The 22,192-nt window shown below is 36.6% G+C and overlaps 1 protein-coding gene across 1 annotated transcript in view; it reads left to right on the top strand.

Moving 5' to 3' along the window:
- Positions 1-22,192, top strand: part of ABCA1 (ATP binding cassette subfamily A member 1) — a 148,997-nt gene that overhangs the window by 23,828 nt on the left and 102,977 nt on the right. The window contains exons 2-5 of the mRNA XM_074196781.1: positions 371-531; positions 10,949-11,042; positions 15,123-15,264; positions 15,796-15,914. Of these exons, the coding sequence (XP_074052882.1) occupies positions 466-531; positions 10,949-11,042; positions 15,123-15,264; positions 15,796-15,914 (421 nt within the window). The 5' untranslated portion in view covers positions 371-465. The remainder of the gene's footprint in view (positions 1-370; positions 532-10,948; positions 11,043-15,122; positions 15,265-15,795; positions 15,915-22,192) is intronic.

Genomic DNA, 22,192 nt, shown 5'->3' with positions numbered 1-22,192 from the left:
TTATTTGTAGTTCTAAACTCAAGTATGTTTTCATTAGTTTTCTTTTATTTAAAGTCATCAAATACCTTTTTGATTATTTTGATTATTTTTTCATTATCTCTATTTTTATTATTATTTATTATTGCATTTTAAAAGCTCCTGGATTAGTATTAGTAGGACTAGTATTACATCACACTGAATGATCATATTGAAAACCCTGTTTTGTCCAGATAGCAATTACTGAAGGTTGAAGGCTCATGGCTGTTTAAATAGGTATCTCAACTAAGGCTGGAGAATTGGAAGTCTCCAGGGGAAAAAGCTGAGGAAACAGAGCTCATTGGTGTGCAAGTTTGCTAAAATGACTTACCGTACTCTCTTTTTTATCTTTCAGTTAATGACCAGCCACAGTGTCACTGCGCAGTGCTGCCTCTGCTCCCTCTACTAGCTGCCTGGCTGAGGGGAGCTGTGGGTGTGTGCTGAGGAAAGATGGCCTTTTGGTCTCAGCTGGGACTACTGCTTTGGAAGAATTTTACTTTCCGAAGAAGGCAAACAGTAAGAATCTATTTGTTTCTCTCTTTTGGGGTTTTCCCCTCAATATGTTTACCCTACTGTTCCTTCCCCCCAAAGAAAGATAAGCTTGTAGAAATACAGAATCATAGATAAGAGTTTGACTGGGACTTTAGAGGCAATCTAGTTTGATCCCCTTATTTTCTCATTTTCTTATTTTTATAGATGAGAAAGCAGATCCAGAAACATTAAGGAATATGCCTAAGATCACATAGCTAGCAAGTAATAGTGTTTTTTTTTGGTAGTTGCAATGAGTACCTCTTGTGTTTTCCTGAGTAATCACTGATAAGTCTCTTTCTTGTTGGTTAGTAGAGGGAGACACTTCATGATTATTAGGCAACATGGATGTCTCTGTGGCCACTGAAATTGAGATGAGTTTACCAGAGGGGTTGAATAGTCATAATATAGTATTCATTAAAGGTTTTGACACTGGCCATTGCTGAAGCATACATTCCCATGCTAGTACATAGGTATTTCTAGGCCAGCTATGTTTGTTAATTTTCTATTTGCTCCTGAGTGCTAACTAAGGCTGTAAGCCAGTTCCTCTGGAATAATAGCATACTATATAGCATTTACCACTGGCTCCTAAAAGTATCAGGGGGCATTTAAAAGGGTCATTGGGTGCCATCTAATCTAAGCTTCTCATTTTAAAAGTAAGGGGAGATGATTCTCAAGGAAGGTCCGCAATGTAGTCACTCTTAGGAGCTGAGCTGGGAAGATTAAAACCGAGATCTCAATTTACTACTTTTCTCTTACTAATGCTTCACTTACTGCCATTCTTTTCCATTTCTTTCAGTTGGTCTACCATTGTTTTTCTACTCACTTGAATCTAAACCTTGAAGACATCACCGATGTCTTCCCTTTCCTGTCATATCTAGTCAACCTTCATATCTTGCCTGTTCTCTTGTCAAAATGTCTTCCCCACCTCCATACTTTTCTTTCCACTTTTGTTGTCACTTTCTTCCTAATCTTCCTTACATTCAATTTTTGCTCTTGTGTCCGAATCAAAACCCTCAGAATTGGTCCTCTTAAAACTCATCTTTGCAACAAACAGGATTTAGAAGTAGAAAGGACCTTAGTTATAACTTCACTTTATTTATAGGAAAACTGAGGCTTTTGAGGCTAAAGAGTGACCTAAGGTAACATATATAATAAATAATGTGGCTAGAATTTGAACCTAGATCATTGGACTTCAAGTTTTTTTTTTACTGACTCACAGTCAGTGAGTCATAAGAACTCATAATAAAACTCTTCATAATCTAATTCCTATCTACTTTTCCAAAGGAATTTCTTCAAGCATCCTATACAAACACTTTACTTCATGCCAGACTTATCTGCTCATTGTTCCTCAAATACTTGTTTATATCTTTCTTTTTTTCCACTTACTTAATGTTTATTCTTCCTTGTAGGTCCACGTCAGTTTTTACCTCCTATGTGTAGCTTTACTCAATTCATGTCTCCTTAGCTAATATGTAAGGTCTAGGAGAGCAAGGATCAAGTCTTTTATCTCTCTCTCCAGCAATTAGTACAATCTACTCCTGAGCATCTCAGATGTTCTGTAAACATTTGTTGAGGATGAGACATCTAGGGGATTTAATGGATAGAGTACAAGGTCTAGAGTCAGGGAAATCTGAAGATGCATCCTGTCTAAGGTGCTTACTCTCTGTGTGAGCATGGGCAGTTATTATTTAACTTCATTGAATTTTGCTTTCCTAGTCTGTAAAATGAAGGGCTTGGACTTCATGACCTATAGCTCCTTATAGCTCTAACTTGGTGATACTATTATACTCTGTAATCTAGAACCAGATTCTTAATATAACCAGGTTCTCCTATTTAACCAGATTATTATTCATATGCATATATATATATACATATACCAACTTGTGAGTTATATATCATCCTAATCAATGAAATAGCTATAGATAGAAAAGCTTTAATATTATAAATAACAATATCTAGCATTTGTGTGTCACTTTGTTTGCAAAGGATTTTGCATACACTGACAACAACAACAGCTCATTTGATCCTCATAAGTCTGTAAAGTAGGTATTATTTCCTTTGTACAGATGGGAAAATTGATTATTGAAAGAAGTTAAGTGAGTCATCTAAATTCACACTGGTGAGTGTCTGAAGCAGGATTTGAAGTCTTCTTGACTTCCAGACCTAGTGCCCTATTCACTGCCCTACCTACGTTATTTAGAACACAAACTGCTAATTACTTCTCTCTCCCAACGAAAAACCACTAATGTCATCAAGTGATTTCACCTTATTTTATACTCACAAAATCTGTTTACTTTTAACAGTGTTATAAGATTCATATGAGTTTCCTTTAGATTTAATATAAAGTGAATATTATTAACTTTCTTTAAAAATGGTGTGCAAAATGTAGGCAACTGTGATGCTTGTCCTCAAGGACTCACAATCAAGTTGGGAGTAAGGAGAGAGAGGAGTTCTTGGTACTGGGGACTTTAGGGAAGACTTTAATGAGGAAATGATTCAGAAAAAGAAATAGAGGAGATGGAGATTTGTGTACCACAGGGACAAGTTTTTTTATCAAGTCTGTTTAAGGGGACATCATCTGTTCAGTGTCCTATTTTGACTCTTCCACAAAGCAGCGTTAAGTTACTATAGTACTCTGCAGTATCATGGAATATTAGACTGGGACCTAGGAGGAAATCCCCTTATTTTACCATCTATTCTGGTCTCCTGACTTTTTTAGATGATGAAATTTAGGTACAGGGAAGTTATTGACCTGCTCTGGGTAATGCAGGAAGTCAGTGACAGAGCTGATTTTCTCTCTCTTTCAACTCCCCAGACCCAGGTCTTTTTCACCCAAAGAATATAGAGAATACTGGGCCACAGGGAACCATTGCCTAGAGTTAATAAAGGAGTAGAACTGGAAAAAGTCTTCTTTTCCGGTCTTTCCATTCTTCACTAGCCCAGCAAATGGAACCTCTCTTTTCTTAAGACTAATAGGGACCTTATTATTGAGAAGGGTGTTTCTGTAGGTTTGGGTGTATTGAATGATATTTTTTGAAGGAGTTGAAGCTTCATGGTGTAATGGAAAGAGACAGGAGACTTGGGTTCTGGTTGAATCTTTGCCAAGTGACTTCCCCTTGTTGGGCCTCAGTTTCTTTTTCTGTCAGATGGAGACATTATAATCTGAGGTCAGGACTATTTTACTTTTGTATCTCTAGTCCTAGAATAGGACCTAGGACCTTGTAGGAACTTAAGAAATGCTTGTTGATTTGTTTGATAGGGGAGTTAAATAAAATAATTCAAATTGTCTTTTTATTACACCTTATAATGCATGTGGAAAGATTTTATTTATTTTGAGTTTTACAATTTCCCCCCCCATTCTTGCTTCCCTCCCCCCCTTTATAATGCATTTGGAGTCAGAGATATCTGGGTTTTAATTTAACCAGTGATGCCAGTGACCACAAGACAAGTAAATCACTTAGTCTTTCTGAGCCTTAAGCAACTCCCTGATAATCTATTGATATCAATAACTTGACAGCCTTTATTGGAGGAGGAACATCTGAGAAAATCAGTTTGTTGACATGAAGGCCTAGGATTCCAAAGACATCTCCAAAGAGATCTTAAAATACATTTTCTTGACCAGTCAATAAATTCCAGTAGTTTCCTATCACTTCAAGGATCAAATGTAAAGTCTTGTTTTTTGTTATTCAAAACCCTTCATAACCTGTCCCTTCTCTACCTTTCCAGTTTCTTTACATCTTCATCTCCAGCCCACTCCCCATGTATCCTTCAGGCCACTGACTTTGGCCTCCCCACTGTTATTCAAGAACAAAACATTCAATCTTTCAACTCTGGACATTTTTCATTGTTTTCCTCCATGCCTGGAATTCCCTTCCTCATCATTTATACCTCCTAGACTCTCTGGCTTTTTTCAAATTCCACCGTAAATTCCAACTTTTACAAGTTTTTCCTTAATTTATCCTGAAGTTAATCTTATTTGTACTTTGTCAATGACCTTACAGCTCTTTAATTCAGTATGGAGGAAAAGACAATTGACTTGTATTTTGGGTATTTTGTGAATCTTCTGGGGTATCTCTGAGACACCTGGGTGAGGCCAAGTCTGCCTATTAGTAGTGGGCCCTTTCAAACAGATAGAAGGTTTATAATTGTTTTAATGGCTCATTAGTTACCTTTCAGTGAAGGTCTCTGTAGGAAGACTTTAATTACTTTCTTCTACCTTCTTCCCCAAGGCTTAACAACCTGCTAATAATGATTACTATATGAGCCATGAGCTGTGGGGCCAGCAGGAGAAAGATATTCAATTAAAAAGCCCCAAGTAGTTGCCAACCATGCCACTTTTGCTTATCTTGTAGGAGTTTAGAGGTGGAAGAGACCTTCAGAATTTTATATATACATATATATGTATGTATGTATAGTCCATAGTCCAGCATTTTCTTTTCCCTGAGGCTCAGGGAAGGTAGACTACTTGTCCAAACTTGCCCAGATAATTAGTATGAGAACCTTAATCTTTTTTATTTTTTTTAATTTTACAATTTTCCGCCAACCTTGCTCCCCCCCTACCCCAGAGAAGGCAGTCTGATAGTTTTTACATTGCTTTCATGCTATACATTGATCAAAATTGAATGTGTTGAGGAGAGAAATAATATCCTTAAGGAAAAAATAAAATATAAGAGATAGCAAAATTATATAATATATAAGATAACTTTTTTTTAATTGAAGGTAATAGTCTTTGTATAAATTTCATAATTCTTTCTTTGGATACAGGTGGGATTCTCCATTGCAGATACCCTAAAATTGTCTCTGATTATTGTATTGATGAAATGAACAAGTCCATTAAGGGAGAACCCTAAGCTTCTAATCCAAAATTAGAACCTTCCCATTTCACCAAGATCAGGTTTTTATTCAGATAGGGGTTATTTGGGGAAAAGTTACTATTCCTACATGGGGCGGGGAAAGGGAAGAGAGGGGGTCTGTAGTAAGTAGAGTTTTGCATTGCAATTGTGAAATTTGGGTGCAAAGCTCAGTTTGGATCCTGAGTAATTGCTCATATGTGTGGGTGGAAGCCATTTGAAATAGATATGACTTTAGATAGAGTGGTCGATCTACTTTCTTCTTTCAGTCAGTAAAAAAAGGGGCAATTAGGTGTCCCAGTGGATAAGAGCGCACTGTCCTTGGATTCAGGGGGATGGGAGTTTGAATCTGGCTTCAGACACTTGCCGCTTAATAGCTGTGTGATCTTGGGCAAATCACTTAACCCTTGATGCTTTGCATCCAGGGCCATCCCCAACCTTCCTGATTCATATCTGGCCACTGGACCCAGATGGCTCTGGAGGAGAAAGTGAGGCTGGTAACTTGGCATAGACCCCTCCCCCAATTCAAATTCATGTGCTTGTCATGGCATCACTTTCCTGATGTCATGGCCTTCTTCAGAAATGAAGGACAAACATTATTATAGTCAGTAAAAAGGAGGGGGTAGTAAAAAAGAACGTTAGAGAAGAATCAGGAAACCAGAATTCTAATCCTGGCTTTGTCACTAGCCACCTTGGAGATCAAGTCATTAAATCCATTTCTTCCCTGTAAAGTGAAGTACCAGGTGTGTTCTAAGATTCTTTATAGTTCCAAAAGGATGTTCAATGATTTGATTAGTTCCAGAAATTTGTCTGATTCATAGTAGCCCTTGTTGATTTTAAAAAAAAATACTTAAATCAAATGGAAATTTTGGTGGCAACTACTAGGAAACTTGGATTATATTTCAGAAATTCCATGTTTTTGAATTTCTAAGCAAGTAAATGAAGTTATATGAAACATTTATATGCTTATGTATATGTAATCACTTTTCCTCACATATGAAGATGACATTATTAACACTTACCATCAGTAGGCCATTAACATTGGATAATTTTTCCACTAGTAGAGATTCATTTGTACTGAACCAATCCCACTCACTGTCCAAAGTCCATTTTTTGTATCATATATTAAATAGCTTACTAGAATTAGAATGATAATCTGTGGTTGAGAAAACAAAATTTTGTTTTGTTTTTTTCTTTTAGAAATTAGTGGTCTTGGGGTCAACTAGGTGGTGCAGTGGATAGAGCACCGGCCCTGGAATCAGGAGGACCTGAGTTCAATCCAGCCCCAGACACTTAATAGTTGCCTAGCTGTGTGATCTTGGGCAAGTCACTTGGCCCCCCTTACCTTAAATAAAAAAAATTCAGGGGAAATTAGTGGACTTGAATTTGGGAAATGTGATGGGATACCATTGTATTTCCTTTCAGTCCAACTGTGATAAAATCTTGATCAGTGATATAAAAAACAGACCTGTCTATACACAAAACAAGTAAATATGTAAGGAAAATGTAATGCATTCAGTCTTATCTCCAGACTTTTGTTTGACCTTGGTGATGATTCTGATGGGGATACCTTTTTATTCCACCATTTCTCTTCTTTCCCCTTTATCCTGCACATGCTTCCTTCCACAGTAATTAAAATTTAGAGTGGTGTGGTGTATTCATGAGAGTAGTATTAAAGGTTTATGTAAAGAAGACTTGTAGTCTTTTTCAGTGTTGCTTATATGTATTTTTTCCTACCTTGGTTAAAAAGTTTATTAATAATACTTTTTTTTGTAGGAATTTTACTGAGAGATGGAAAATTGACAATGAAAAGATCCATAACAATCCTTCTTTCAGAAAACAAACACATACTTGGAGAGATGCTTACTGAAAAATAAATACCTAGACTTTCCCTCTCACGCTGGAACTAGTCTTATATGTTGAATGTCAATAGCTAATTTTAGAGACTCAGGATACAAGCAAACAGGGTAACTTGGATTCTAACTTGCTTCAGATACGAATCTTACTCCTTGTGACCTACATTTGGCAGAGGACGTTATGTTCACTGAGGAGTTTGAGAGGCAAATGTTTTCCAACAATATGTAGAGTCTGTGGTGACAAGCTAACCAATGATCTCTACTTGTAGGACTGTAAATAGGGGAGATTTATGAAAAGTCCTAAAGCAGTAAATTACCTGAGGACATGAAATCAGTTTAGATTAATCTAAAACCCTAATTTTAGCCTGCCCCAGTTGATTGAATGACTTGACTTTTCTTGTTTTCCCATTTAAAAATTGATTTATTTAAATTTCAAATATCTCAGCTAAACTTTAAAAAAAAGGAAAAATTCTCCCTCTAAAACTTAATCCTTGGAAAGATACTCAGCTGTACCCTGGAGTTATTTCCTTTTTTCATGAGTATCCCTAGAAGCCAACAATTAGGGTGATAGCTTGACCTTTAGAGTAGGGTTTCTTAATATTTCTTTTAACATTCTTTTGAGAACATGAAGCCTGTGACGCTTTTCTATGAAGAATATTTTTAAATATTTTAAATAGAAAGTAAAGATTTCTACAAGAAATCAATTAAATAGAAATAAAGGTTTTTTTAAAAAAATTTTCCCTCATCGAAGTTCACAGTCATCTGAAATCTGTCTTTGGAGGTTCATGGATCCAAAGTTACAAACCCTTGTTTTAAATCTCTTATGTATCTAACTTCCTGGCCCAAGTATATTTACATTTTATCTTTCTAAAGGCTTTTGGCCAAATTCTCCAACTCATAATACTAACTCACTTTCATATAGTGCTTTAATGGTTACAAAGCACTTTCTTCGGGGCAGGTTGGTGTGAGATAGAATGTGAAAATATTATTAGCCCCATTTTTTAGGTGAGAAAACAGGCTTAGTGTTTCAATGACTTGTTTGAAGTCACCTTCACCTAATCGGTGTCAAAATGGGTGCAGAGACCCAGATCTTGCCTTCCTCCAGGGCTAGATGGTTTCCCAGGTTACCCTGCTGACTCTTTTACAGGAGAAAGATAGAAAAAAGGAAACTATCTTTAATGATCAGGGGAGGCCTGCTTTTAATTGACCTTACCAGAATTGATTCTCCTCACTTGGCTGCATCTAGTTCAGACTTGCTGTATCAGATAGTTTTTAGTTCAAATCCCTTGGGATTTGAGTTTTAATTGTCAATAATAAGTATGTACTGAGTGCCTATCATATACATTCCTAAGCCAAGAATTATGAAGAATATTAAAAAGTATACAGTGAAGGTCTTCTTTTTGGGAACCAAGACAATTCCAATGCATTTTATTGAATAGGTGCTTTAAAAAAAAAGAAAGAAGGGGGTGGCTCCTGGGGAAGGATGGGGAAGGATTATATTTTGTTTTTTCATGTAAATGAGTTTTTCTTAGGTGTAGCCAACCCAAACTTTTCAAGGATACCTAGTCCTTTCTAGAGTACTGTGGGTATATTTCCCAGAATTATAGCCTCTGAAGTGAGATATGCTGTCATTTTGTTTCCAGGTGTCCAATATTTTTTTTGAGGAAATGACCTTTTTTTGGTTTGTTTTGAGAACTGTCAATAACAGTTCAAGAGTCACTTTTTCAGATCATGATCCTGGACAAATCCTGAACTTGAGTTTACCTCAGTTTCCTTATCTATAAAATGAAAATGATAATAGAACCTCCTTCCACAGGGTCTTGTGAGATTCAAATGAGATAATTGTAGAATACTTAGCAGAGTGTTTGGCAAATATTAAGCAATATATAAATGCTATTAGCTTTGTTGTTTAACCATAGGATTGTTTTCCCCTAAATGCATTATTTTGTACTTAATCCACATTAGAGTTCATAATCTGTTCTATAGTCTTATGCAATCATAGTTTGATACAATTTTTATATATTTTTATCTCAATAAACTTGACATATGATAGTGATAATTATAATAGTTAACATATCAGTTTATTGACTTTCTTGTGTCCTGGACCCCTTTGTTAATCTATATTTAGACACAGAGAATATATTTAAATGTAAAAAATAAAATAATAGGATTACCCGTAACTGTGAGGGTTCATAGGCATAGTTCATCTTAAGGCAATAGGACATTTTCATATAGATGATGAAAATCTGGAGGATCAGATTTAGAAGTAGAAAGTAACTTAAAGACCATCTAGTCCATAGTCCAGCCTTTTCCTTTTACAAAATTGGCACCTAGAGTAAAGTAACTTGTTCAAGGTCACATTGCTAGTAAGTGATGGTTGCAGTGTTTGAACCCAGTTTTTTTGGTTCTTTTCTAGATTCTTTCCACTCTAATTTTTCTAGAATTAGTGATTGAATGGAAGAGAGCATCATGGGACTTGATAACTAGTATTAGTAGTTTAAATTATTTCTATTGTTCTCATTTTTGTTGTTGTTATGAGGTTGGGGTTAAGTGATTTACCCAGGGTTATACAGCTTAGTAATTGTTTGAAGCCTTGTTCCTGACTGCAAGGCTAGTGCTTTCTCCACAGCACCATCTAGTTTGTCCCTCTGTTTTCATTTTGGTAGTTTTGACCATAGGCTTACTTTTCCTTGAAAGAGTCCTAGTAGGTTAGTGAAGGATGATCTCCTTTTGCAGAAACCATATTTCCCTTTATCCAACTTTTTTTTTTTGCCTGCATATGCATACAGTGGTTCAGCACCTTGTAGACAGTCATAGATCAAGGAATCCTGAAGCCCTTCTTAGACTTGTCCTGGCCTGACTGAAATTATGTTCTATGATTAGGGCCTTTCTGATTATGGAAAACTTCAGCTGCACATGTTATATCTTGTGGATTTCAATGATTTCCCCCTCCCCCCCACAAAGGAAACCAGAAATTGGGGAGACACTGTGTGGGCATCCCAGTGGTGTTTGGAGCAATTTTCTCCTTTATTAGCTTAGTCTAACTCCCAACTTTACTTTGTCATGGGTTATAGAAAACTATTTTGATTTTTGAGATATTAATGTCCCAGACAAGTGACCAAAAAATAAAACCTGTTTTCAAAAGAATGAAACGATTAGTGACCATATGAAGATGTTCATACTGCTAATTGTAAACTAATCCCAAATGAAAACAACCTTGAGACTTTACTTATGTCATACAAATTGGCAATGATGATAAGAAATGAGAACAGTCATAGTTGAAAGGAACACTTATATAACTGATAAAATTATAAATTTGTTCAATTATTTTGGTTATTATTTGGCAATTGTGGTTAAACTGGCTATACATGTAGCCATAGTGACAAATATCCAAGGATGTTAAAGCTTGGGGGTTAAGGTCTTCTATATACCACAATAGTTATAGCAGAACTTTGTGAGAACAAAAAATTAGAAATAAAGTGAGGACCTGTGAATTGGGAAATGGTTGAAAAAAAGCATGGTTTATGAACATAATTATCTTTATCACAAGGTAAAAGGCTCATTTTAGAGGGGAAAAAGTTTATTTTTTTTGCATTTTTCTCAGAAATGACTGAAGTAAAGGCAAAAGGGATAAATAAAATATTTTAAGGGATTAATAAAACATCAATTAATTAATTGTCTTTCCTCCCCTTTCAGTGTCAGTTGTTGCTTGAAGTGGTCTGGCCTCTATTTGTCTTCTTCATATTGATTTCTGTACGACTCAGCTATCCACCATATGAACAACATGAATGTGAGTACCCTCTTTTCCCTTTGAATTCATAACTTCTTCTGAAATTAGAATTCTTATTACAAAGGAAGACTAATTCATATCTAGCTGGTAAAAATTAAAAATCTTATTACATAGGGGACTAAATTATTTCCAGGAGAGCTTGGTTAGAAAACCAGTCCCATAGAATTAAAGGTGAACCCCAGGGTCAACAAAAAAAAATTCTCAAAGACCAGTTTACTTTTGACCTCTGCTATTGCTTGTAAGGTATGTTAATACCACTCTATCATCCCTGGATTATCCCTAATTGCATTGCCAGGAGAATATCATTCTTTGGTGCAGTAGAAATATTCTGGCTGAGAGGATAAATATTTAAGTAGGAGGTCTATCTCTAATCTTCCCACTTAGGCACATGAAATGCAATCTTTTAGTTATGACTGTGTAATGGGATTGCCTTTTCAATCTTCATCTAATTCTGCTAACATCTCTCAAAGAGTAAAAATCAGACTTTTTAATAAAAAAGATTTAGAAAAATTCTCCTAAATATGATTTCATAAATTTAGTTGGAAAAAAGAAAAATAGCAACATTTGGGTGGTAATGTTGAAAGGAAGACTATTGTGATCATTGGGATATAAGATAATGATACTTGATTGAGGTGTTTTTACATACCTAACCACAACAAAGAATATTTCCTGCTTGGCTCAGATGCAAATCTGTCATAATATATACTTCTCCAAAAGGAAGATGATAATCTGGGTGTAGTGACATATGCCTGGTCTGGCGCAAGGAGGCTGAATTTGGGAGCTCTGAGCTTCTGTAAGGCTAAAACTGGTCATATATCAGCCAACACCAATTTGATGATCCCATGGGAGTAGAGGCCCTCCAGGTGTCCCAAGGAAGGGTAAAATCACTTACGTTGGAAATGGAGTAAGTCAAAATTTCTGTGCTGATTAGCATTGAGGTTGTGTTTGCAATGGCCTCTGCATTTTCAGCCTGGTTGAGATAGAGAGTATCAGTGTTTAGGGTGGGGGGGAAGACGTATAATAATTCATCCTTTGTATATGAAGAGAATAGAATGATTAGGAATTTATATGATTTGAGGGTTTTCTTTTTTTCCATTAGAAGATTTAGTGTTATGAGATAGGGTGAGTCTTGCCAAATTCTTGTTCCCTAAGTTATGCCAAATAAAATTCTATTAAAAAAAATTCTCGATTTGAGTCAGTACCATAGTGGGTTCAAGTATAACTTTTCTTGTGTCCTGTGATCTCATTGTGAAACATGGATCATGGGCAATAGCTGTTAGTTCAGCACTGCAACTCAGAAGTTTTTGGAATAGTAGGAAGTGGGCTATAATTGGAGTCAGGCTTCAGAACTTGCCTTAGATAATCAGTTTTTTCAATTGTCATACCAAGATAGTAGTGGTAATATTTACTCAGGCAGAATTTAAATCCAGGTCTTCCTCACACCAAGTCTTGTGTATTAAGAACGCTGCTTTACCAATTAGAGAAGTTGGTTTACTTCTCTTCCATCTTAATATTGTTTGAGACTCTTTTTTGCTCACTAGTTCTGAAATGTCACCCATAGTTAAATGGAACCAGTTTCTTGGTAAGTAAAATAACAGTTTAGGTTATCTAAATCCTCTGATCCAAGGCAGCTGATCTAAGCTGAATTTCTTGTTTGGTTTTCCTTTAACTGATTATGAGAGATTAAGCAGTTGACTGAGTCAATGTTCAACTCAGTTAAGTCCCTTTTGGGAATCAAATAATTGCAAGAGCTCCTAAGAATCATATCTTTGCTTATACTTTGCTACTTTCCTTGGAGTGGAGCAGCTTGGAATGGCAGAAGATCATTTTGCTAAGAAGAAAGTCAAAATGATAGAATGCAAATTAGCCAGTATGCAAAAGTGATTACCTAACTCAAATAAATCCATAGCCAAGGGAAGAAGCATTTCAGATATCACAGGTTTTCATGGTGGGAATCATTTAATTTTAGGGAACCATTAAATTTAGGAGATATAGGTATGAAAAGGAAGGGAAAGAAAAGAAATTGCCAAAAAAAGATTATATAGGTATTGTCTCTCTATTTTTCATAAGATGTGAAAGATTACAATCACCCTCTAAACTGACTGATTGGCTCTGTGCATAGATTTGGTCATTACTTTGCCCTAATGCCCTTATTTAAATAAGATGAGATGTATAAGATAGGGATTTTCTGTTTATTTTTTTCACTTAATTATGATTTGTACCATTAATTTGATATCATCCATCATCTTGTATTTTTTTTGAAATGTAATAGGGACCTTGGATATGGTCTTATTTCAGCCCATTCATTATACACTTGAAATTGGGACTAAAGTATCTTCTGAATAATTTCATAGGCAGTAAATGGTAGAGCTGGAATTAAATGCTAGCCCTCTGATTCCAAATTCAACTACCCCCATATAATAATTCATTGTTAAATGAATGAAGAGCCTAAGAAATATGACCCTTTGTCAGATGATTCCATCCAGCCTAGAATTCTGCCTTTGACATTGTTACTGAGGATATCAAAAGACCATGGGTCTATCCAGAACATTTATTACAATATGTCATCTTCAAATTTACCTGAAGACTTCTTAAATCTCTTCCTGTTTTGGGTTTGTGACAAGTTCATATTAATATAACTTGCCATATTGTTCAGGAAACTAAAAAACCTTAAAACATCCTGAACTGTTACATAATCAAGAAAGAATTGCCACACAGATATGTATAGAATATCCACCAATTAGTGAATTAATTATTATTTTTTAAATCAGTCTGTTCTTGGTGTTAGTAATATCATAACTTGTATTAGGTTTTCTCAAGCAACATTGTTACACAATAACATTGTTAATAATGCATAATCAAACCACACCTTAGAATCAAAAAGCCCTGCTGTAATGCCTTTTGGCAGTCATCCAATTATACCATTGTTCGTAAGAAATGGACTAACAACGATTCTTTCAATGTCTTGTTTTCATGGATTGAATTAATGATTTTATGTGGGGGTAATCCTTCATTATTTGGGCCTAGACATTCCTTTTAATTTAGAAAGTATTCAATTTTGTAGGAATCCTATTATTTAATTTCTGCTTTGAATAATGTTATAATAGTTGTCAAATCCAAACATTTTGGGGTTTCAGTGCTTTTTGGTGAAGGATTAAAAAGCTAATAAGTCTTCCTAAATTAAATCACTCCCAGACCAGTCTTCATTCAACTGTCACATTAATATTCCTAAAGGACAGGCCTGACCATGTTACCCCAGTATTCATTAAATTTATGATCACCTTAAATGTAAACAAAATTCTCTGTGTGGGGATTCATAACTTTCATAAACTGGGTGCCTTTCTCCTACTTTTCCAGTTTTCTTAGACCTCATTCACCCTATTTACATAATCCAGTGCTCTTCCCTATGCAAACCATTCCATCTCCTGATTCTGTAGTTTCTTTGGTTGCCCCTTTGTGCTTGGATTCTCTCCCTTCTCATCTATATTTCCTGACTTCTTCAGGTCTTAGCTAAAGTCCTTTCCTTGCAAGAAAGTTTTTTGATCTTTGTCAATGCTGGTGCCTTCCTCCACTGATTATCTCTCCAACTTTTATCCTGTATATAGCCTGCTTATATTATACATGGTGGTTTACATGTTGTCTCCTTCATTGTACCATGTAAATTCCTTCAAATTGGGACTGTCTTTTTGTCTTTACTTTCATCCCCATCACTTAGCATTGGCACCCTTTGCCAGAGTCAGGTCCAGAGGCTTACAAAGAAGGGGTGCCAATGAGGGGTACAGAATGTAGAAAAGGTTAAGAACACCTGGCCTAGATGAGCTCTGTATTCCCTTTCAGTCAGATTTCCATTTCAGAGTTTATGACTTTCATGGCTACTTGAATTGGTAAAAAGAAGGGGGGGGTGTATTTTCAGGAGTATGCAACTATATGTCCTATATGGGGAGGGATATGTGGATATGTGGAATGGATGTGACTGATTGGATCAGATAAAACAAGAAGTTCATATGGAAGAAAGGGAGATGACCATGAGGACTCTAAAGGACGTTTCTCATTGTGGTTTTCTCTACTTTACTTCAACAGGCCATTTTCCAAACAAAGCTATGCCATCTGCAGGAACACTTTCTTGGGTTCAAGGGATTATCTGCAATGCCAACAACCCCTGTTTCCGCTATCCAACCCCTGGTGAATCTCCTGGTGTTGTGGGAAACTTCGACAAGTCCATGTGAGTATTCAGTTAGTCTTCCTTTCTCAACTGGTCAGTTGGCAATATCCTCCAGAAAATAAGAATCATATTACTCCAAGGGAGTACTGAATGGTTATACTTGGACAAAGCTATTTTTCAAAATTATTTGCATAATAGGAGGCAGAGTGATAACAACAATGGAAAAAGCCTTAAAGTCAGAGGGTCTGTCCAACCTTGGGCTAGTCATTTAACCTTCTAGATCTCAGAATAACTGGCTGTAAAATGGTGGAGGGGGGTTGAACTAGATAGACTGAGTTTCCTTCCAGATCAAAATCTATGTTCCCATAAAGGAGGGGAAGGAGAATTGCATAAAGACATTGATGCAGACATTGTCACTTTAAATACAGATGTACAAAAGATAGACTCTGTTACCCCTTTTATTGTTAGAGACTAGGCAGTTGCAGAGAAAACTAGAGATGATATAGCCAAATCAAAGTCAGTTATTCTGTGGAGACATAGGCCAAGCATGTGCCTAATTCTTGTTTTTCTTTCCTTTTCTTCTCTCTGCAGTCTTTCACGACTGTTCTCAGATGCTCGGAGACTCCTCTTATATAGCCAGAAAGATACCAGTATGAAGGACACACAGAAGCTTTTGAGAACTTTGCAGGGATTGGGGTCTTTTAACTCAAGTAAGCTGAAAATTTGGTTTGCTTTGTGATTGAATTGTTTTGGTAAAAGAAAGATGATCCAGTCAGTCAGTAAGCAGTCATTTTTTGAACCCTATGTGAGGCACAGTATTAAGCCAAGGATTCAAAGAAAGACAAACACTATTCTTTCCCTCAAGGAACTTTCATTCTAATGGGGAGACAACATTTAAGTAACTTTATGTGTTTATATAATATAAGCAGTGTATCTTGAAATTTATCTCAGAAGGAAGGTATCAATGTGGAGGAGAATTGGGAAGAGCTTCTTGAAGGAGGTGAAATTTGAGTTGAGTCTTACAGAAAGCCAGGGGTGAGGAAGGCACAACTTAGGGCACTACAAAAATGACAATGGTCCTTCTTCAAGGAGAGATCCCAGAATATCTCAGTGGCACCTAGAGGTGATTGAGTCTAATCTTTTCACTTTATAGAGGAGGAAACTGAAGCCCAGAGAGGAGAGAACTTACAGCTTACAGCTACACAGTTAGTTTAGCTAGTGACCTTTAATGTTAGGCTTTTTGGCTTGTTGTTAGCATTAAGTATTTTCAAAGTAGAACTGAAAGGGTTAGTCACAAAAAATAGTTTTTGCATTTTTTTTTCCTTAGAGAGTATGAAATTGTAGTCTTCTAGGAGAGCTGAGATGAGTCACAGGTTAGAGACCTTGCAGATTGTGGAATGTGAATTTAGAGTGAGCTATACCACAGTGATGAATATCTCTATTCACATTCTCCTCTGATGCCTCTGTATTGAGCCTATAACCCTAGGTTCTGAGGGCTTTTGTCACTGGAGCATAAACTCTGGTTGACTCTTTTAAGCTTGAAAGTCTTTGAGTAGAATTCTGGCAACAGACTGTTTCTCTTATCTAAAGACCAGCCTTGATAATTTTGGAGAGGATCATTACCAGAATTTTGGCTACCCAGTGATGAATTTTTCTCCAGCCACACAGACTCACAAAGATCACCTACAATATAATATGGTACAGAAGAACTCTGATTTACATTGGTAGAATGAATATCCATATCAGTGAATATGGGTACTTAAATTACTGCTTCATTAGATACTTCAGTTATTGAAGTTGTGTTGAATAACCAACAAGACCAAAGGTAAACTCTCCAGACAGTAGGCAAGACACCTACCTAAAATCAATTAGAATTATAACAAGGTTTGGGTAGATATTATATATATCCATATGTGGATAATAATAATCATGAGATTCTAAAGAGGGAAAGTTCAGGTTATCTAAGGCTAATCATTAGATTTAATTTGATTTAGTTTGAATGTATTTGTACCTCAATTTTAAAAAGTAAAATCCCCTCTCTGTTGCCTAATAAACAGTATTTCTGTTTTATGGACTTGCCTTTGCTTATAATTGTTTTCTCCCAACATCTCTGAAGAAGTTTATAAATGTATGATTAACTTCATTTTTTTAAGATAAGGCAACTGAGGAAAAGAGTGTTAAGTATCTTGCCCATTGTCATGTAAATATTAAGGTGACAGAGCTGAGTCTGTTTTGTGGTGCTCTTTTCTCTATGCTATGCTGCCTCTCATTTACTATCCAATATTTAGTGCCAAATGATGACCGATTAAATTCATGAATCTGGCAATGCAAAGTAAAACAACTTTCTGAAAAAAATGTACATTTTGACTCTGGGAGGGGCTGTGAAGTGGGGGGAGGAGGATTTGACTGTAAAAAACTGTCATCTGGGGCCTTGTTGCCATGGGTCATTTGACTGTAAAAATGTTAAGTGTTTAAGCTGGGTTAGAGAATTATATATTTAAAGCTGGATGGGACCCCTGGTCATCTAGTCCCACATTAAAATCTCAAAGGATCTCAGACTTGAGATTTCTTTTTTTTGAGTGAATGTGAAGGAAGAAGGATTTGAAACCATGCTTCCTGGAAGTAGAAGAGGAGGGAGAAAATTTGGGGACCTTTGTATTTACTATTTAAAACCTGGTGGGGGAGGGTATGGTGTCAGTCTGTGAATGAAGGAAGGATAATATAACCAAAGAACTATTAGACCATACTTCAAGATAGAGAAAGGTATGTCCAATTATTTAAGTTTGGTCAGATACTTCACTTTTAAAATCCTGAGTTAAACTCATAAAGTTTACAAAACCCTCCTCCTCTGAACCTTCTGGAGTGATTATTTTTTTCATTTATCCATATTTGCACATTCCAACATCCCAGTTTCCCAGAGATCTCTCCCAGCTTTTTATCTTTAGATTCTAATTCAAAAACTTTATTATTTTTACATGTTAGGAAACTGAGATGAAACCAGAGGAGAATGATTTATCAAGATCACTCAGGAGTGATTTGAATTCAGGGCCTTTGACGCTTACTATCTTATGTAACCTTGGGAAATAATTTAAAATTCCTGGACTTGAGTTTTCTCAAATGTAAAATGAGGAGGTTGGCTTCTGAGTTCCCTTCCAGGCTCTGGCACTGTAAACCAGTGTTCTTTCCTCTGTACAGGGCTGCTCCTTTGACTTGGGGGACCTCTGGTATTCTGTTGCAAATGTGAGATCACCAACACCTATGCCTGCTGTGCTTGAGAGAGGGGTCAAATTATTTTATCCTTTTTTCAACAATAATCCATTTTGGAATGCCCCAGCTGTGTGTCTTAGCCAAAAAGCTTCACTGTTGAAATAGAGTGGCCTCTGGGGAAGGTGGGGATTGGAGAAGTTATTCAGTCTCTGATCTTGGCTGGGCTAACTGGGAAACAGCTATTTTGCTACCAAGAAAAATTGTCATTTCATCTTTTGAGTTTAAGAAATCATGGCAGCAAAGCTCCTGGTGGATTTGAAAAGGCCACTGACCCAGGAATCCAGAGACCTGAGTTCCAAGAGAGACTTGGTTACGAACTGACTTTTGGCAAGTCTTTTTTCCCTCTTTGAGTCTCGGGTTTCTTGGTTGTGGCAACTCTAAATATAAATTGTTTTTATTATTGCCATTATTTTTGCAAAAGTTGGGGCATAGGGACTTGGATTCTAAGGCATCTTTCAATTCTTGCATTCTGTAGTTTTGTGCAAAAGTTTTCTCCTCACTGCAAAACAGGAGGAGAAATTGATTTTTATTGCCTCTTGTCAGCACTTGTTAGTCGCCTCTCAGGTACCCGGGTGCTTCCCGTTTTTGCTGATTGCGTGCCATGGTGAGAAGCCCTGCAGCGGTAACTTAAATAGCTTCCCCCTTTCTCTACTCTTCCAGCGACTCTGAGCCAGATCTTGGTCTAGGGAAATGTGCAGACACATCACTTATCTCTAGCAAGAACCAACAACTTGTTGATTTTCAGCAATACCATGGGAAACTTAGTAGGAGGAAAAATCGCTTCTCACCTAAGCTGGATAAAATCATCCAATTTAAAGATGTGGCTTTTTCTGTAGGAGTATTCCTACTGAAAACACATTTGCTTTTATACCTGGGATTTCTTACTATTTGTCTTTTATTTGCATCTACTCCATTTGAGGAGCTGTTTATCCATGGATTATCTGTGAACACATGGGTTTCCACTTGGAGGATTTCCTTCTAGTAGTAATTCAAGGTTTTTTGGGGGGTGTGGGGGAGGGGCACACTAAGATTCCAGCCTTAGCTTATTCATTTGTCTGTGGTACTATGGCATTTCCTTGTTTTTCTCATCATTAAACTCTTGGTCTTCATGCCCCACAATCCAGTCACGGGAAAACTTCTAACTATGCTTGTTTATTCTCCTAATGGAAATTCCAGCAGAAAACTTAAAAACATGTTTGGACAACCTTGATTACGTTATCACCAGATCTCTGAGCATTTCATTTGATTTTTTTTCCTCTAAGGTATATCCAGGGGTGTGTGTGTGTGTGTGGTGTGTGTGTGGTGTGTGTGTGTGTGTGTTTAATTTTTTTTGGGGGGGTTTAATGTAGGTATGGACTCCTAATGAAGAACATTGTTCTTTTAATTTTTATTATTTTTCATGCACAAATGTGTTTTTTAACCTCCTTTTTCAGTAGAAACTGTTATCTCCCAAGTGACCCATGCTCTCTTGTCACATCTTTCCCATTCATCCTTTTAAAATTCTCTTTGCATTTGGTGTTATTGGCCACATTCCTCTCTTTTTTGTTTTTTTTTGGGGGGGGTGTTTTTTTTTTTGATACTACACTTTCTTGGTTCTCCTCTTATCTGACTACTTTTATTAGTCATTTTTCCCCTAGATTATCAATCATGTCATGCCCACTAACTGGTTGTAGCCAAAAGATTTGCCCTTGGGGTCCTTTTCTCTTTTGTTGTTTTCTTTGTCACTTGGTGATCTTATCAGCAACCTTGGGTTTAGTAGCCATCTTTATGCGGATGACTCCCAGATCTATATATTCAGCCCTAGCCTGAGTTCTAGTTCTAAGCATAAAAGTCACTATGTCCAAAACATAGCTCTTTATCTTTTTCCAGTGAGCTGATTACTGTGGGGGGGGGCACCCTAATATACTTATGGCCACCCAGATTTACAAGTTCAGTTCATCCTCAACTCCTTACTTTTACCATTACACAAATCCTGTTATTTCTGCCTCTATTACTGCCAAGAATAATTTTTTTTTGATTTCAGCATTTTTTCCATGAAGGCCATCTATTTACTAATCTATGCATTATATAACCTCTGCTATAAGATAGAATATTCACTGATTAAATCATATCTTTTAAGTAGTGAGATTAGAGTAATAATATTTTTAAAGCAATCTTGACTTTACTTTCTAAATAGACTTTATTTTTTAGGCATTTAATTCTTTGTGAGCAACATTAGTGAAGCTGAGAGATATGTAAGAGACTAGAAAGAAGCAAGTCAATCCTTCACCTCCATATTTTTCTTTTAACCCTTAACCCTTCTCCTTTGTTAAGTCATCCTTACCAGATCTTCCTGGTGTCATCTGGGGCCTTGTTGCCATGGGTCATAAAATCTAATCTGAGTGGTCACAGTGCCCAAGAGAACTGGAGCCAAGACAGGGCTTGCCAAAGATGTGATTTGGCACAGACTGTGATTTGATGGAGACCTGTCTCTGTTAAAAGGATGCTTCATCTAGGCTTGACAGGAAGAAAATGAAATTTTTAGTCTGTCACAAAAAAAAGGACAACCTATGCTAGGCAATTGCGTAGTTCTTTGCATCTTATTCCCCTGCCTCCTTGCTTTTCAGTTCTTATCTGTTTTACAATCCCCAAAGATGGTATCTGGTGCATTCCTTAGTGGTATCAAATAAGTATTCTCCTGGGTTTAGATTCTATCATTGTCCAGCATGACTGCAACTGTCAGTCAGTGGGGGAGTAGGTATCTATTGTCTTCCCTTGGGGAGGGTCTGTCTTAATGTTGCAAATTAAAGCTTGACTTTTTCATTGCAACTTCCCCATGTAAGAGAAAACAAAATTATCCTTGGAACCTCAAGCCATGCTGAAGAATAATTTCATTTTCAAACTTGATAGAAGATGATAATAAAACTCAATTTGCTAAGTGATTCTAAATCTTGCGATTCTAAGGTCCTCTGACTCTTGCAGAGTCAAACGATCTTCTTTGAGTATTTTTATACTTCTCCCACTGAAAACAACTGCCATGAGACCATGTTTTGGAGGAGCTTCACAGTTTATCATAATCTCATGATGTAATATTTATAAATACTTACCATAGCTTTAGGCAGGCAGTAGGCATTTAATAAATACTTGTTTCCTCTCCTTTCCCTTTTCATAAAGAGATTTTGATGAACACTTCTTCCTCTTACCTTATACAATGAGTCTGTTGACTTTTTTATTCTTAGTGGTTGTTACCACTTGATACTTGGTATTCCATCTCTCATTCTCCCCCCCCCCCCCCCACTATGCCAAGGTCTCTGGAACACATAGCATCTGAATTTAGGCATCCTAAGTTTATGTTATTGCCTGCTTTTGACATTTTAATTTTGTAGTTAAGGAATACCCTCTATGACATCCTTGGGAGGTGGTCATCTAACCTGGTCGAACACTTTCAGGTAGGAGGAATTCATTATGTTTTTGTTGTTGTTGTTGGCTATTTTTATTATTTATATTATTACAATAACCTTGTTATGAGTAAGCATAAACCCCTATTCCTGCCCCCAAGAAGATGAGAAACCTCCTGAATGTCCTTCATTCTGTGTTCAGCCTCCAATGGCTTTGTCTTCATGATGAGTTGCCTTCTTTATCATAAGTCCACCAGAGAAGCTGCTTCAATATTTTTCCCACAGTTGCTATTACTAGCTGTATTTCCCTCCACTCTATTCCTCCCCACTCTCATTTATTCTCT

The sequence above is a fragment of the Macrotis lagotis genome, chromosome 8 (genome assembly GCF_037893015.1).
Source record: "Macrotis lagotis isolate mMagLag1 chromosome 8, bilby.v1.9.chrom.fasta, whole genome shotgun sequence".
In the NCBI taxonomy this organism is placed as follows: domain Eukaryota; kingdom Metazoa; phylum Chordata; class Mammalia; order Peramelemorphia; family Peramelidae; genus Macrotis; species Macrotis lagotis.
Note: the sequence above shows the minus strand (reverse complement) of the source record. Positions and strands in the feature narration are given on the sequence as shown.